The sequence below is a fragment of the Macrotis lagotis genome, chromosome 5, assembly GCF_037893015.1.
Source record: "Macrotis lagotis isolate mMagLag1 chromosome 5, bilby.v1.9.chrom.fasta, whole genome shotgun sequence".
NCBI lineage: Eukaryota > Metazoa > Chordata > Mammalia > Peramelemorphia > Peramelidae > Macrotis > Macrotis lagotis.
Genome location: NC_133662.1, coordinates 603,874 through 621,395, shown reverse-complemented (window position 1 = coordinate 621,395; position 17,522 = coordinate 603,874). Strand labels below are relative to the sequence as shown.

The window sequence follows — 17,522 nt, the reverse complement described above, 5'->3', positions numbered from 1 at the left end:
ATGGGGTGTGCTTGGAGACACTAGACAATAGGCTGACCCTTCTCTCTCCTTTCTGGATGCAGGTGAGAGAAAGGCTGTGTACAGTGCTTCCAGTCGATTCGAGTTTTCTCTCTTCGGTCTCCTCAGTTACCTAGTCCTGAGATTCTTCTTTTGAAGGCATTGTCCTTTGCACAACCCATACCCACTCTCTAGTGTATACTGCAGTCAAAAGGCCTCATCTGCCCTTGGCGGTGGAGCAGTCAGATGGATGGAAGAATGGACATCCAGATGTGGGCCTGGACACACCCTGGGTCTACAGCCATGAGGCCTACAGACATGTTCCCACTGACCCTCTCTCAGCTGCACCCCTTCCTTGCACACATGCCCTTTCCAGAAATACTACAAGGAGGTTTCTGTGAGATCCCAAGCCCAAGCTATGCAGAGGTTCCAAGAACCACTGGATCCTCTTCATGGAAGTGACCTCAGGGAGTCATCTCCTTGGACATATTTACACCTTAGGGCAGGTCTACACCAAGGGCTCTGCTGTTGTGAGCGTGTCAATGGCTTTTTCTGCCCTTCAAGGCCCCCTAGTGAGGAATCAACCTCTGAGCACAGGTTTGCTTAGACCCTATCCCCTTTTCACTTTCCTCCAAGGGCTGCTTAGAAAGGTGACTTTTGCTTCTCTAGCATGAAGACAGTATCCATCATACCCAAGTCCATGCCTAAGCATTTGTGTCAAATTCAAGAGAAGTGGAGGGCTGCAGGGCAGAGATGTTTGTTGTCCTGGCTACTTATATAAGGATTGATGCTGGTGACAGTCCCTAGATCTGACATGTGGTGGTGCCTAGAGAATTATGCTTAGATGAAGGACAAGCTTCTCCCCAGCCAGAGGCAAGGACAGAGGAGAAAGCAATCTCAGTCTGAATAAAGTTTTGTTTGAAATAACTTTCCCTGAAATGAGTGGTAAAGATTGAAAAGAGAAGATGTGAGTAGTAGGGCCTAACCCTGGAACAAAAGTGGAGGATTCATGCTCTAAAAAGCCCTAATGCTTCTATCTAGTTCCCAAACAAAATTGAACTCCCTCCTTCCCTCATCATATTCTTTAATGACCACTCCCCTTTCTTCAGATATTCCTCTTTATTTTCTCACTACAGACTTATTTCCCTCAGGACCTCCCTGTGAATTCCTCTGTGATTACAAAGGTCCAGTAGTTAGGACTTTGGGCCTGGAATCAGGACCTGAGTTCAAACCTGGCCTCAGACACTTATTAGCTGACTCTGGGCAAGTCACTTCACCAGTTTGCCTTGGTTTCTTCAGTGTAAGATGTGGGTATTAATAGTATCTGCTGCTATGTTGCTGTAAGGATCATGATCTCTTTGTAAAGTGCTCAGCCTGGCCCCTGACCCAGACTTGTTCCTTTCTCTGTGCCCCCACCCTCACCCCCTCTCTTGCTGCCTCCTGAGCCCCCTTGGCCTTACAGTGCTTGAAGAAGCCACACAAAGCCCAAGGGATCTCTAACATCCCATCTATCATCATGTCCTGGTATCTCACATTCCCTATCACCTGTCATCCATTTTTGTTATGAGTCTTGTCTTCATAAGACATGCTAGTCCCGAGATTCTTCTTTTGAAGGCATTGTCCTTTGCACAACCCATACCCACTCTCTAGTGTACACTGCAGTCAGAAGGCCTCATCTGCCCTTGGCAGTGGAGCAGTCGGATGGATGGAAGAATGGACATCGAGATGTGGGCCTGGACACTCTTTGGATCTATGTGGAAGGTGGAGGGGAAGTCATAAATCTGTTAATTTAACTCATGATTAGCAAGAGTGCAGAAACTTGCGGGATGAGGAACTGAATCACTAAACTTTTTTGGGGGAGGTAGGGGATGCAATGGGGAGGGTAGGAAAGGATAAGAAGTCCTGTTCCTTTCTCACCTTCTTCCAGAGATAAGATTAGTAGGTAAGGAGCATCCCTGTAGTATTAAGACACATCTGGGCTAGTAAGGTGACATTAGTTGCATGGTGGGTTTCTCTTCCAACTTGGGACAGACATCTATACCCTCTTCTTGGAAGTTCAGGGGCGCCTCTGTATTCAATCTTGACCTCCAAGACATGTGATCATTCCTCTAGTTGGATCAGCCCTGAGAAATGCCTCTGGAATTTGGAGGAGTTCTTTAACATGGGTAGATAGCAAGGAAAAGCCCTCAGAGATGCCACAACTAGGGAGAGGACGACTCTACCAAGCTGGGCTTTCTGGGGCTGGCATGAGAGACAATAGGGATAGACCAGGGTCAAATAACTAGTGTTGGAGGTAGGATTAGAACTTGGGTCTTCTTGACTCAGTCAGCACTCTGCACATCCCCTAGTTGCCTCATAGCAACAAGTGAGAATATTGAGGAATGCACTGCTTAAGAAACCTTTCATGCTGGAGAAAAAACTGAAGAAAGTTTATTTCCATGGGGATTAAGAGATGTAGAATCGGGGTGGCTGGGTGGTGCAGTGGATAAAGCACTGGCCCTGGAGTCAAATCCGGCCTCAGACAATAATTACCTAGCTGTGTGGCCTTGGGCAAGCCACTTAACCCCATTTGCCTTGCAAAAAAAACTAAAAAAAAAAGATGTGGAATCAAGTTCATACAAGCTTGGCCACATACTTTCAAATAAAAAACTATTGTTAGACAAGGAGATTCAGCTGGATAGTCCCAAGGAAGCAGCAAGCCCTCCAACTCCAGCCTGTTGGGTTGTCAACAAATAGGAATTGCAGGGCAGGTCTGTGGCCTCCTTTACATCACATTGTCCTCTCCCTGCCAGTGAGAAGTGGGTCTTGATTAGACCTATCAGAGGATCCTCCCTCCACCTGTTCCCTCATAGAGGCGATTCTGGACTTGGCCTCCAACCTGGATTTTGAGATCAACCCCCCCCACACACACAAAGACAGATACACCTCTAACTTTTACACTCTCCTGGCTTTAGGAACAAATATCAAAGTCAGAGGAAACCTTCCTTTTCCAAAGATTCACTAATTTCAGGGATGGCATCTCTCTCCTTCCCCCAGGTCAGTCTCTGGATCTGTGTGACCCTGGGCAAGTCACTTAATCTGTTTCCTCAACTGTAAAAGGGGGGATAAAAGCACCCTCCTAGAAGGGTTGTTATGCAGCTCAAATGAAATACTGGTGAAGCTACAAAGTAGCTACAGAAATGCTTACCCCTTCATATTTTCACTAAGCCTAGGGCCAGCCTAGTTCAAGTTCAGACCTTCCTTGGATTTCCCACCCAGTAGTACAAATGAACACAGGATTCAAATGAAGCCCAGTACTAAGTCATGAGGCCCATGAAAATGCCATCTGGGCTGAGGTTGAGAGCTGATGAGCTCAGCTGGCCAGTGATGGATACCTAAAGGATACCAGACCTGCCCAGGTTGTGGCTAGGAAACTGGAAGTATCTCCCCTGCCCTGAGCCCCAGGATCAAGTGGTCCTGCCCAGAAATCCACTTGCCATTCTCAATAGATATTTTATTAGCATTTTAGATCGTTTTTCAGTGACAAGAACTCTGACAGGACAGGTATGACATGGAGAAATGAAGCAGAATTCTCACATACCTCTTGAGCAGACTTCATTCAACAAACAAGTGTCTAATGGGTAATCAACAGTAGCAAAGATTCAAAAACTCCAGTGCTAATAAGTTTGCAGCAAAGGGAATGATGGGCTAAAGTGAAGATTTGGCCCAGGGAGGTCTGAACTCAGGAAAGAGCTGGAGATGTCATTCAGATCTGCTCCTTCCCAAGGGGACATCTGCACCAGGCAAAAGCAAAGGACCAGGACTGCAGACAATTGGCCTGCTAGGAATACTGTCCTACTGAAGAGATAGCTGGGGATCACTGCTCTACTTAGCTCAGAGATCTAGCCTGCTCTTAGAAGACACTACAACAATGTGGGGCATGAGGCCGCAGCCTCTGCTACCATAACCTGGTTTGATCAGAGAAATACTTGCTCTAGGACTGTTCCTTGGTATGTGCTAATAATGCCTTTGAGGGAGTCTTTTTTTTCTGGTGATCCAAATGGAGGGTCCTAGCAAACAGGAACTATTATACTCTGTTGTATAGGAACTTCATTAGGGCAGTTCTTGTGCCAGGTTCCCATATTTAAAGCTAATAAGAACCCTAGAAAGCTGTGGCATTCCTCCTATCCCTTTGTTTTTCAGATACAGAAATATTACACAAAAAGTCAAGGTGGCAGAGGAAGAAATTGAACCCAGGTCTCTTGACTCCAAATTTGGTGCTCATTCCTAATATGTTGCCTATGGAGAAATGACAAAGACAGTTTACAAGGGCACTCTGCCTTGCTCTACCATTATCTTGCTATCCCACAACAAAATATCTGTAACAAGTGAAGTTTTAGCTGGGCTCTTAGAAAACAAAGTTAGTTTATTATGCCAACTTTATGGACCCCCTGAGATATCTGTTCCAAGTGTAGATATCAGATACCTAGAAAGTTCCATTCAAAATGCATTTACATCCATTGATAAGGTCTCCTTACAAGAATAAAAACCATACTGCTGGGGGCACCCATGATTAAGGGAAGAACCAGTCTGTACAGAGTCCACCAATGGGAACTCATCAGGCCAATGCTTCAGGTCAGCCTTATTATATCAAGTCTATTTACCCTCAAGATTCTCTGGTAGATTACAAGGAGCTTGGATGCTGCAGTGTACTGAAGTCCATTCAGTGGATCTACAAGCCTTGTCCTTTGGCTTTTGTCCTAGGCTTCCATAAGACCACAGACACATATCCGCACAGGGAATGAGGAATCTGCCAGGCTCTGCCTGCCTGCTCCAGACAACATGTACCTCTGTCTCTTCTGATGTCAGGCTTTCTGAACACCCCATCACAGTGTTCACAAAATCTGACATTTGTCAATGTCTGTTGGTGAGGATTGGGTTTGGGGAGATTTGGGGGAAACTTTTTGTAGCTCTGAGCAAGTGAAGAATGTTAATTGCCACTCAAGCCCCAAGAAGGCTGTAGGGATATGGCCTAGTATGCCAGCCTGAAGGCAGTCATAATGACTTCAGAAATTTTTTCATGCTTTCTTGTAAGATTTACCCCCAAAATTCATACCTGCTTCCATGCTGAGGAGATCTGGACACTATCACTTTACAGTCCCCATCAACTCTGGTTGGGGCAGCTGGAGAGCATGGTAGATGGAACACCAGGCCTGAGTCAGGAAGATCTTGGGTCAAGTCTGGCCTCAGACACTTCTCACATGTGGCCCTGGGCAAGTCACTTAAACCCCTATTTACCTCAGATTATCCTTCTCCATCCACAATGGAGAAGGAAATGGCAAACTACCCCAGTGTCTTTGCCAAGAAAACCCCATGGACAAAATCTGGGGGCTCAGAGAACTGCATTCAACTGAATGACTGAACAACAGTCATCAACCCCATTGCTAATGTCCAGAAAAACACTACTAGAGAAAGAAATATTCTGACAAAGATACCTAGACTACAAATTTGCTACTCTAGCACATTTAGAAAGTCCACATTGGAACAATATTTAACATTGCCAGGGTAATCAAATACCAATTTATATAACACATTTATTACCACAATGGACATCATTTGTTAAGCAAATGAGCACAAAAATGACAAGACAAAATTATCACAATAAAATTTCTTTTTCAAAAAAATTTTACTAAGCAAATTTTACTGTGTTTTAGGAAAGCCAGGACAAAGAACAGAAGGAACCCTTACTTAAGAGAACATTTGGGTTCAAGTCTCAGATCTGTCACTTTACTAGTATGTGATCTTAGGCAAGAAAACATTGCTGAGTCTCAGTTTCCTTGTTTGTAAAATGGGAATAAAAAAATTCCTTAAGGCTGTTGAATTAAACAGAATAACTCTAAAGCACAACTCAAGTTTTATTAATCAATAGAATGAAGTGATATGAGTATTTTTTAAAACAAGCCACCCCCCACCTCAGCTTTTATGGGGAAAATGTTCTGTATACTTTTAAAACCCATATAAATTTGAGCTATTGCTATTACTATTATTATTGTTGTTTATTATGTTTATAAAACCAAGCAGAGCAGAGTTCTCTGCCTGGGTTTTGGACAATGGGGAATCTGCTGCCACCCTGGGTATGGTGTAATGGAGTAAGCCTCTGTAAATTAATACTTTGCATATCATTTGTAATGCCTCTGGGATGTTTCCCAGAAATTGCTCCAATATTCCTTGTCCCATTCCTCCAGCAGTCTTGGAACTTTTTAATTCAGTATCAGTATAGAGCAAGGACTTTTTCAGTCAGGCTGTACCAAAACCCCACTCTCCTTTCTCATACCCTACTACTCCCTGTCAGTTCAACTGAAGGACAACTAATAACCACCAGAAGGGGGAACATCCGAATTCCACTGTATTACATTGTCAGTTATCTTACAAGATAGCCCAATGATCAGGCCCTCACTTAGACTGGATGGAGATAGTGTGCTATTATTGTAGCCAATTATTCTGATTTAATCAATGGAGAAGCTTGATGCTGTTGAGATTCGGCGGAAAAGCAGACTTGATCCCCGGAAAAGCTGACCCTGCAAAGAAAAAATGGGATTGTTGAAAAAGGGAAGCTTTTCTTCCTCTATCAAGTGAATCCTACTTTGGGACATATATTAAGAACAAAATAAAACAAAACAAACACAAACTATCAAAGGACTGGAGTTTTAATGCTGGAAGGATCCTTAGTCCAATCTTATCATTCCATGGATGGGCACAGAAAGAAGTGATTTGCTCAAAGTTGTTCAACTCATCTCCTGATGGCCAGTCCCAAAGCTTTTTTCCACTATATGGCATTATCTCCTGGTTCCTTTTAAGCAGGTCCTTTACAGATCTGGTGAAGAGCAAGGACATTGAAAACCCAGGGAATCAGACCATAAATGCCCAGAAAGAAGGGTCTACCCACGTCTAGTTTATGCTGTTATCAAGTTATATGTTTTCAAAGTTTTATTTGATGATGCCAATGTGGGCCACAGGGCTACTGAGACTAGGTTCCCAACAGGAAAAGAATCTTTTTTTGGTATCAGTAGTCAGGTGATCTGGAACCATGTCCCAGGGAGTTTATATTTCATTCAGAATTGGACAATCTTGCCAGAGAATTCTCTTGACTCACCTGTAATGAAACTATGATTGGGGTCTTTCTCTGTAATAATTTCATTCTGCTTAACTCACCCTTAGGATACAGTTGCTCAGTGATTCTCAAGTTAATTTTATTGCTCCATTTTATAGTGAAGCAGAGACACAAAAAATGAAAGTGAACTATTCCAATTTCACTCTTGGAAGTCAGAATAGATCCAAGAGAAGCTGGTTCTGTAGGCTCACCAATGTACCAGGTGGGCCACTCCAGGACAAGATGGCTTTAGCCAATAAGTAGATAACTAGGTAGAGAACATAAAAGCACAAGAATGGCCAGATGAATCAGATCTATGCTTCATTCAGAACCCTGACAGGCACAAGAGGATGACATGGATGATCTGCTTGAGATCATTGTGAATTTTTTTTTTTCAAAACAATGGGGTTAAGTGACCTGTCAAAGGTCACACAGCTAAGTAAGTATTAAGTGACTGAGGTCACATTTGAACTTGGGTTCTCCTGACTCTATCCACTTTTCCACCTAGAGCCCTTTAGAATGAGGTTTGGAAGCGATTTCCTTTATTAATACAAGTAATAGTAGCAAACAATCTTTAGATCCATAACACACAAGACTTAGAAGTCTATAAAGGGACTGATTCCCTACAAGAGATTGGGGAAGAGTGGGAGAGATCTTTTATAGATAGGGGAATCCACAAGTATGGAACACTGCCCCAAATATCAGCACCTTTTTCAATGCTAATTGGTTTCACTGATTTTTTTTCCTTCCCTTTTAAAAAAATCTATATTATCTGGGAGACTTTCTGGGAGGAGAAGGAACAAGGATACTTGGGGAAATTTTAAACAATATAAAGCCCCAAATTATCAATAAAATTTTGTTTTTAAAACTGGGAAAAAAAAACCCCAAGCCCTTTCTACCTATAGTTTCCCTTAATAACCTATTAGGTTATTGTCCACTGTTCACTTATTCATATTAGTCACAAATTTTCAGGCTTTGATTAAACCACTGTTTTTCTACAATGAAATATTTTTTTATTTTAAATTTATTTTTTTATTCTCATTTTGTAAATTTTTTTTTACATTAATAAAATATTCTTGTTTACAAGTAAACAAAATACCCCTCCTCCCCCATGAATATAGATAGACTTGCTTGGGCAAAAAAAGTAAAGGGGAGAGAAAAAAATTAAAATTAAAAAAAAAAGTAATAGTAATAATTGTAGGTATGGCCAGGTGGCGCAATGGACGAAGCACCAGCCCTGGAGCCATGAGCACCCGAGCCCATATCCAGCCTCATAAACCCAACAATCACCCAGGCGTGTGACATGCAAGCCACCTGATCCCCACTGCCCTGCAAAAACCAAAAAAAAGAAAAAAAAAGACCCAAAATAAAATAAAATAGTAATAATAGTAGGGGTGGCTGGGTGGCAGACAGAGCATTGGCCCTTGAGCCAGGAACACCTGGGTCCAAATCAGGCCCCCGACACCCAAAGATCACCTTGCTATATGGCCCCAGGCAGGCCACCCAGCCCCACTTGCGCTGCACTCTCCCCCAAATAATAACAAAAATTGTGCTTGAGTCTTTGTTCCAACACCATACACTGAAATTTTTTAAAGTCTGTTCTCACAGAAAAAGAACTAGGTAATGACAAAAGGCATCAACAAAACATTTAAAAAGAGAGAACCAGGGAGGCCATTCTCCCCAACTATCTCTATTTACCTGCATGCTCAGATATCTCCAACAATGAATCCAAGACTTGAACACTGGGGAATAGGGAGGGAGACCTGCCAACAACCTGCCCAAGAGCAAAACGAAAGGAAAGGGTCAGAACTAAAAGAAGGCAAAAGAGGAAGACTGGCTGGCATGACATGAATAAAGGCTAAATCACTGGAGAGGAGCCTTAGTTCAGTCAAACATGGAATTACCAATCAAAGAACATTTCTACCTGCTTTGTACTGGTAATCATATGGCAGGATTCATATCTGGGGTGGAGGAAGGAAGGGACAAAGTGGGAATGCTTTGGAGGCAACCAGAACTATCTTTAACTAACTGTTAAGGACAGGTGTGGTCTTTTGGCTTAGAAAATCAGAAGAGAGAACCTTTCAAGACTTCCCAAGTCCCATCTCTTGGTCCACAAAGGCTTTCAGGCTCTCAAAACCCATCTCCAAGGAAATGTGAGTGAGGACTCTTCATGCATACATACCCACAGTTGTTGACTGCCATGAGATCTCCAACCAAGAGGAAAGGATAGGTCAGCATGCTCACTGCAATCTGAAATCCAGAGAAACCAAAATTCTCCTCAGTATACCTCCCCTGATTTAAATTGTACTGACAATTACCCTGAATCTCATCTCCATTCATACCCCAAATTCCCAGATAGTGGGATGCTCCTGGGTCAACAATGTTTTGGGCTACAGAGCTGATTGCATACATACCCCCATTACAAACTTGGTGTAACTCCGAACTGCCAATGCCTGGCTGAACTGAAGGGCAAGAAAAGAGAAAATCCAGTTTACAATAGGTCTCTGCTTCCATCTGTCCTGGTCTCCTACTTAAATTGTGACATTTCTTCCCTTCAAAAAATGTTGCAGAAGCAGATTCAATTAATCCTCAGCAATGCTCCTCAAGTGACAGATTTTCTTGCTTTTCAGCAGTTCCTTCCTAAAGTCTTAAAATTGGATTCCTTTACCCTATGTTAGGACCAAGAAAAGGTATAGAGAAAAGTATAGAATAAATTTTAAAAATGGATCTGGGGGAAGCTGAGTAGCACAGAGGATAGAGCACTGGCCCTCAAGTCAGGAGTACTTGAGTTCAAATCTGGTCTCAGACACTTAATAAGTGCTTAGCTTTGTGGCCTTGGGCAAGTCACTTAACCCCATTGCCTTAAATAAAAAAAATTTTTAATAAAAAAACAGATGTAAGATAAACTTGCTAGGAATTATAATATCAGGGTAAAGGAATAAAGAGTCAGTATAAATGTGATTTTTCCAATACCCAGAATTCTTTGAAATAAAGGAATGAGAAATTATACATTTAAGGATCTGGACTTGGACACCTCATCCCTGACAAAAAAAAAAAAACAACTGCTTCCAAGATCCCTTTGACTAAACAGTACTTAATATTCACCAAAGGATTTGCTCTGGTACCTGCAGGTTTTATTGACTATTCTTGTCGCTCAACGGTTTAAATGTATGTCCTTGGTGTGCCTTAGATTTCAGTGACAAAGTGCTAATTAAAACATGCTTTGGATCCTCATGTTGATTCCTTATATGATCTAGTTTAGCAGGCCTAACTGCAAATGTTGTAGACTGAATTGCTATCCCTCCCACTCATTTTCATTCTCTGTCTCTCTGTCTCTCCCTCTCCCCCTTCCTCCATCATTACATACACATTTTCAACCAAATACTGGTGGAAATTAGAAATTGCAAGTATTTACTGCATATCAGACACAGCATGAAGTATTGCATGATGTTGACTCAGTGATGGCAGTAGCTCACCCATCTTAGTAAAGTCAAAAAAGGGAATGATGGTAGCCCTGATCAAATCTGAAGTCTCTACGGAACAACTCATCCTGCCTTAAATTCAAGGACCTATAACTTCCATTCACAAAATTAAGATGGCTGACATATACCTTTTTGTCTTTTCATATAGTGTCTCTGGCTACCAAGAAGCCCTACCCCATCCCACTGCTTCTAAGTACCATTTGACTGGAAAGGAAATCTAAACCTCTCCTTTCTTGAGACTCTCCTTCAGAAAAGACCTTTTAAAGGTATAATAAAATCCTTTCATATAAATGAACCAATCTGACAAGTAGCATTAAGCAGGCTAACTTCTAAAAAGTTTTTTTAGAAAGATATTTAGACATGGAACATCATTTCAATTTAAGAAGTGAGGGATGGGGCGGCTAGGTAGTGCAGTGGATAAAGCACTGGCCCTGGAGTCAGGAGTACCTGGGTTCAAATCCGGTCTCAGACACTTAATAATTACCTAGCTGTGTGGCCTTGGGTAAGCCACTTAACCCCATTTGCCTTGCAAAAAAAAAAAAAACTTAAAAAAAAAGGAGAGAAAGGGAAGCATCATTAAGACAACCTGCTCATATCAAACTTAGTATTAATTAATCATGGAAAACTTTTTTGACCATTTCAACAATCATAGAATCATAAAATCCCAGAGCTAGAGGTTACCTTAAGAAGCTGTCTGATACAGGATACTCTTTTAAGCCATTTTCTAAAGGCAGCTTAGATGCAAAGGAATCAATCCTTTTTGTAAAAATAGATATTTCTGTTTTTTTTTTTCCCAAAAAATTAAAAGAAACCTAATTCTTAAGGCAACTGAAGTATATGTTCTTGGCTCAGGCCTCACTTTTTTTTTTTTTTTTTTTTGCAAAATCCACTCATAGGAGCTCTTTCCAGAATCTCTAATCCCTTAAAAAATAGGCTTTTACTTCTGAAATGTTTCTACTTCTGAAATAACGAAGACAGACAAGTCCCTGTCCTACTTGTAAGGGAATAGACAATTCTAGCCCTCCCTTAATCCCAATCAGATTGACTCACACTGTCGTCCACCAGGTAGGCATTGATGAAGTGAGCCAGGAGGTTACAGCCCCACAAAAAGACCACATCTCCCAGGAGGTGAGGGATCAAGCCCCTAAAAATAAAGTTAAGAACAAGATATTATATTTTCTGCTCAAGTTGTGACTCCCAACATTGAAGCAGTCTTCACTGATGAGTTCCAAGGGTCAGGGATGGCAGGAGAATGCCTGTGTACTAGTAGTGTAATGTAGTAGAAAAGTCAAACTCTCTGAAGTCAGAGGACTTGAGTGCAGATTCTGCTTCTATAACTGGCTAATTGTGATTTACAGCAAGCAACCTAAAGATTACTTTTGAGGGAAATCCTCTTTGGGACTGCTTCCCTATCTTTAAAACAAAGAAGTTGGTCTAGATTTCCAAGGTCTCTTTCCAATTCTATTCTTATCATTCATGACCTTAGATGAAAGGTAAGTAATGAAAAGTTTTCCCCAGAGTCTTAGCAGACCCATGCTTCAGAGGACATAAAGCCTATGTTGTAGTAAAGGCACTTGGAAGCATGAATGAGGGATAAGTCAAACACTGTATTTGATGTGTTCAGTGTTTTCCGGAATGCTCTTCTTCACAGCATCAGTTTCCTTTAAATCACATGGTATGTACTTTTCTCAAAATTGAGGTTTTTCACACTCCTAAGATTAACCTGACCTGAACAGTTTCTCACTAACAGTTTAATCTAGAATATTTATGTCACATGAAATGTACTTTTTTCAATTCACATGAAACAATTTCTTCAAACATTTTCCCCTTTCTCCTCACCCTCCAGAATGTTTCATCCTTGATATCTTACAAATCTCAAGAACACCCAGCAAGAAGGGTTGATGCTCTTCAAGTTTAACTCATGAGCAAACGATTTCTATGTGGAAAATCTATTTGCTGCTGGCCTTCAGACACAGGACTCTTAAGGTGTGACAGATACTCGGGAGATATTTGCATAAAGTGTTACAAAATAACAAGCACACCAAAAACAGGTATGATGAAAAATTCATAGGGTTTCTGGTATCTTATACACACCCATTGTTAACCTCATCTCTGGGCCTATTATGAAATAAAAGTGAAACCCTGATTTAGGGACCTATTTAGAATTTACTGCATTTAAGTATGCAATAACATAACACAATGACATTTTCAGGACTTAGTTCTGAGATAAGTAACCAAATGAAGCACTTCTAAAGTTGTGAAAATAGAGAAAACAGAGTAGCACAAAAAACCCTGGGTTGGAAGGAAGAAAACTCAAAGTCCAAGACATAGATCAGTCACTACCATGGTGATTCCAGACAAATTCCTCTGGAATCTATCTAAAAAAATCAAACAGATCCTTCCAGTTTTAATCATTTGCTTTTGGGAAAGGACTGATGAAAGAGATCATGCTTGGGATACAAAGTCCTGAAAGTTCCATTTTAATCAAAGTTCAACTGTCTGCTGCCTCTAAGGTCAAAGATTCAGAAGGAAGGAGAATTAAACTCACGTACACAAAGAACCCCAGTAGCCCTTCTTCTCTGAAAATCTTCCCAATGGAGCTCAGTACACCGCTGCAGAGGAGACAAATTTATACAAAACATGAGAGAGATGTACTATCTTGGTTGGAGCCAGTCTCTAACCAACATTGCTTATCTATTGTCATTTACGCTTCAGTGAGGAGGACAGAGGACAATTTCCAGTTACCAGAAAGCCCTGCAAGTACAGAATACAGGTTTACCTTCTTTATTTGGGAAAACCATAATTAATATTCACAGGAGTTGTAGAAAGGGGAAGGGGGAGGTGAAGATCTCTTTCTGGAGACTTGGAAATTCCACAAATCTGTGGGACCTGAATTTCAAAGACCTTTCTCCTAACTCTGGCAGTCCCTAAGGAAATGGACCACTGTTTCCACTATTTTATCTCAGTGATTTTATATTTCTAAACAAACTTGCAATGGAGAAAATGCCAAGTCAAAAGTAGCCTAGAAGGGACAAAGGCAACTGAAGAGGTAAAGTAGGAAGAACACTGAATTTGGAGTCAGAGGCCCTGACTTTGAATCCCAGCAGTGTTACTGAATCCTATTAATTTAGCAAAGTCATTTAACCTCAACTGCTTCATGTGTAAAATGAAGGGGTGAGACAGGGGGATTTCTTAATCCTAAAACCCTGTCAAGGAACTTTGTTGCATGGAAGGGACCCAAGAGAGACAGAAACTGATGAGAGGTGGGCAATAGCAGCAGGAGAGTATATATACAATCATGGACCTGGCAGATGGAGGGATGATGCTGGAGACTGGTCAAGCCTCCAAAAGCCTCTAAGGCTTGGCAGAACAAGCAGGTCCTTCCAAGTGGTAGAAGCAGTTATGATCTCTGGGAAGAACACCAGACCCTACCAGAAAAGGAGGACTTGAGCTTCTGATGCTCAGCTTTTGAAGTCAGGCTTATGCTTGGTATGGGGATGAATGGCAACTGTGACAGCATCATGAGCATAAAAAGCAAGAGACACAACAACAACTTTTGAGACCTAAAGCTATTAAACTATCAACTGTCCTGACCTGAGTGGAGCTTATTCAAAGCCTAGCTGGGACTGGGCAACCTAGGAAAGAGAAAGACAGTGGGAGTCAAATCCCTTGAAACACTGTATCATTAGGTTTACCTCCCCTTCCTTCCTCCATGGGAAACCCTCCCTACCTATCAGGGCTCCCTATCCTTTTCAAACAAGGATTCAACAAGTTATGTTAGAAATATATGGACTGGATCTTTTCCTCTTGGCCTCTCCCATCAAGATCAGATTCCCATAGCCAGTCCAAGACACCATGTCATGTTTTGCTTCAACGTCATGCTGTCCTGAAATGGCAGCTGTGCAGTGGCCTGAGTCCAGCATATATGACTTAAAGAAAAAGGAAAGCTTGAGGAAAAAGAATATGGGAAAGTTTTCTGCATCAGTGTACGGAGTCTGTCCACAGCCAGCCTCTTTCCTACATGCAGGGCTTCAGGGGGAAATCAAAGGATGCACAATCATCACTGAACAAGAGTATGTGAGCAGGGACTGTGTCTATACTACTCACATCATAGTGCCCCGACCATAGTTTATATTCAGTAAATGTCTACTGAATGAACTAATGGATGAAAAATGAACCCGGAGCACATGGTGATCATGATAATAGAAATTGATGGGAAAGCCAAGTTATTAAGAGTTGCTAACAAACTTTAAGATAGCCCAGAAAAAAAAAGTGTGAGAATTAACTTCAGGGGATCTAGCCAAGACTGACCATTAGGTCATACTGGACCTGCAGTCATCTTGGGGAGTTGGATCAACTCTGGAGTCCAGGATCTCATGCCAGAGCAGAACACAGGGATTCAAAGATATAAGGGTGCTACTTGTCCTGTCCAGTCTTTAGCAGTCCTGGAAAGGTTGTCTCAGTTTTCCTCAGGGCCAGACCTAAGACAACCTTGACTGGGAGTTTTGGAAAAGCACAAACAGGTAACCTAAGCAGCTTGCAGCCATCTGAATATTTTTTCTCATGTGAGCTATAAGCTATAAAAGCAGTATGGTTTTCAGCCTGGAGAAAGAAGCAGTCTGAGTTCTTACTAGCTGCCAGCACCATTTATATGGGTAAGGGATGGAGATCTTGGGAGACCTTAGATGAAATGGTAAAGAAATCAGACCTATGCATTCCCATTAGAGAGCTAAACAGCAAACAGATGTTTGCATCAAAGGATACTCAGAATCACCCACCTGTATTTGACCTCCCGCCCCACGAACTGGACCATACAGCGCATCGAGATGACTAAGGGAGGAAAACAGAACTAAATACAAGTAGTCAGGTGTACCAATGCCCATACTCACCTGGCCCCAGGATATCTGATATGAATCACAGGAAGGGAAGAATGGGGAAGGTAGCAGTGGTGGCATGTTAAGACCAATGGAAATGGAGTCAGAGAATGTGGATTTGAAGCCTGCACCTGCTACCTCCTATCTATGATTTTGGGCAAATCTTTCCTTCACTAAAAATGATGAGATCTCCAAGAGTCTTTCTAACTCCTAATTCTCTAGTTTCTATTTGGGATGGAAGGGGGTATGCATGTAGATACAATTCCTGATACACACCCTGTCTTCTAGTCAAACTGGACTGCTTGTAGTTAACATGTCCCTGAACATGTCAGCTCATGCTGTTCCTTTACAAGGCATACCCTACCTGATCCTCCCCACTTTATCTCCACAAGTCCAGATGCTGATCCCAATGTGTTAGTTCTTCAGATCAGATTAACAGAGGGCCCGAATTCTAGATTTGCTCCTTTCTTATCCCTGGGTGGTCTCAGGCATCTCATTTGGGACTGGAGTAAGTGATCTCTCTCTTCCTATTCTATACTTACATCACATGCCAAGATCTCTGTGAGTGGGTAGAGATTATCATGGATCGCAGCCAGGATGCTCAGAAGCCTTTCTATGTCAATTTAGTGTGAATCAGGTGGAGAAGATATAGTGGAACAACTCAATCCTGCTTTGGGAAAAGCTAACACTTAAAAAAAGTTAGACTTAAGGAATATATAGGTAAATGGGTGACAATCATCCAATTACCACAACCACCACTGGAGTAAGTGCTGGACAGACTGGGAAACCAGGAGCCAAATCAATAAGCAGAAACTTCTGGTAGGAAGCAAAGGCTGGAGCAAGTTATCCCCCTTCATTTTATACTAAAAAAAAAGTCAACAAAAGGGAGAATGTAGGGGAAGGAGCTACATAATATTAAATGAATTTCTTGTTTTCCTTACTAGATACTTCTTTTTCCAGAATAGTGTTCCATTGATATTTGCATAAAGGACTGTTGTAAAGTAAAAACAAACAAACAAACAAACAAACAAAAACAACAAAAAACAAAAAAACATGATTCCTATTGAGAGGGAAGAGGACACAAGTGAGGAAACTTCTCTTCACATTTAGCCTGTATATACACCAAAGTTTTTTCATTTCTGTACTTAAGTTTATGCTGTGTCTTTTCCCAGAATGTCCCACTTGGGGGGACAATTCTGTCAGAATTATCATGTCACAGGTTGTTTCCCACCTCTCCATGTTCAATCAGATTAACAGAGCACCTTAGTTCACATCCTGGTTCTACTTATTACTTTTAAGTGGCTAATTTCCTGAATCTTACTAGGACTCAATTTTGTCAACAAAAATGCATTCCCATTAGAGAGCTCAAATCACTAAAATGAATTAGTCGAAATCTAAGGTCCCTCTGCACCTCTAAATTCTAGAATCTAAATATATATATGTATATACATACTTTTAGGATTTTGTAAGGCAAATGGGGTTAGGTGGCTTGCCCAAGGCCACACAGCTAGGTAATTATTAAACGTCTGAGGCCGCATTTGAACTCAGGTACTCCTGACTACAGGGCTGGTACTCTATCCACTGCACCACCTAGCTGCCCCCTAGAATCTAAAAATATTAAAAAAAAAAGAAAGAAATGGATACAAACATAACACCATGGGCAATGTTTGAACAGAGATGAGATTCTTGGAGATTTTACTTGATTTGAGCAAGAAAAATCATAATTACCCTATGGGAATACAAGCTTTTAAACCCACTACTTTTAGCTGACAGGCCTAAAGGAAAGCCCTTACTTAGAACTTCCTACTTATCTATAGGACAATGGACCAAATGGGAACTATTTAAAATTTGATTTCAAGTGCATATTTTCCTCAGACTCACCATGCAGGGGGTGTGAGAGCACCCTAGACACACACTGCATCACCATCTCATGGGAAGTCTGGAAAAAAAAAAAAAAAGGAGTAAAACTTGGTCCAAGATACAAGACCCAAGGCACTTGGCTATGGACCATAAGTAGCTTTTATGGGGAAAATCATCAGG

General features: G+C 41.5%; 2 protein-coding genes across 2 annotated transcripts in view; one reads left to right on the top strand and one right to left on the bottom strand.

Annotated features, from left to right (window-relative positions):
- PI16 (peptidase inhibitor 16) overlaps positions 1-6,664 on the top strand; it is a 23,357-nt gene extending 16,693 nt beyond the window's left edge. Inside the window, exon 6 of the mRNA XM_074236391.1 lies at positions 63-6,664. Within this exon, the coding sequence (XP_074092492.1) occupies positions 63-154 (92 nt within the window). The 3' untranslated portion in view covers positions 155-6,664. The remainder of the gene's footprint in view (positions 1-62) is intronic.
- MTCH1 (mitochondrial carrier 1) overlaps positions 5,644-17,522 on the bottom strand; it is a 24,089-nt gene continuing 12,210 nt past the window's right edge. The window contains exons 5-12 of the mRNA XM_074236392.1: positions 17,364-17,421; positions 15,387-15,438; positions 13,161-13,220; positions 11,659-11,752; positions 9,541-9,588; positions 9,309-9,376; positions 8,825-8,900; positions 5,644-6,554 (exon numbers count right to left, since the gene is read on the bottom strand). Coding sequence (XP_074092493.1) covers positions 6,483-6,554; positions 8,825-8,900; positions 9,309-9,376; positions 9,541-9,588; positions 11,659-11,752; positions 13,161-13,220; positions 15,387-15,438; positions 17,364-17,421 — 528 coding nt within the window. The 3' untranslated portion in view covers positions 5,644-6,482. The remainder of the gene's footprint in view (positions 6,555-8,824; positions 8,901-9,308; positions 9,377-9,540; positions 9,589-11,658; positions 11,753-13,160; positions 13,221-15,386; positions 15,439-17,363; positions 17,422-17,522) is intronic.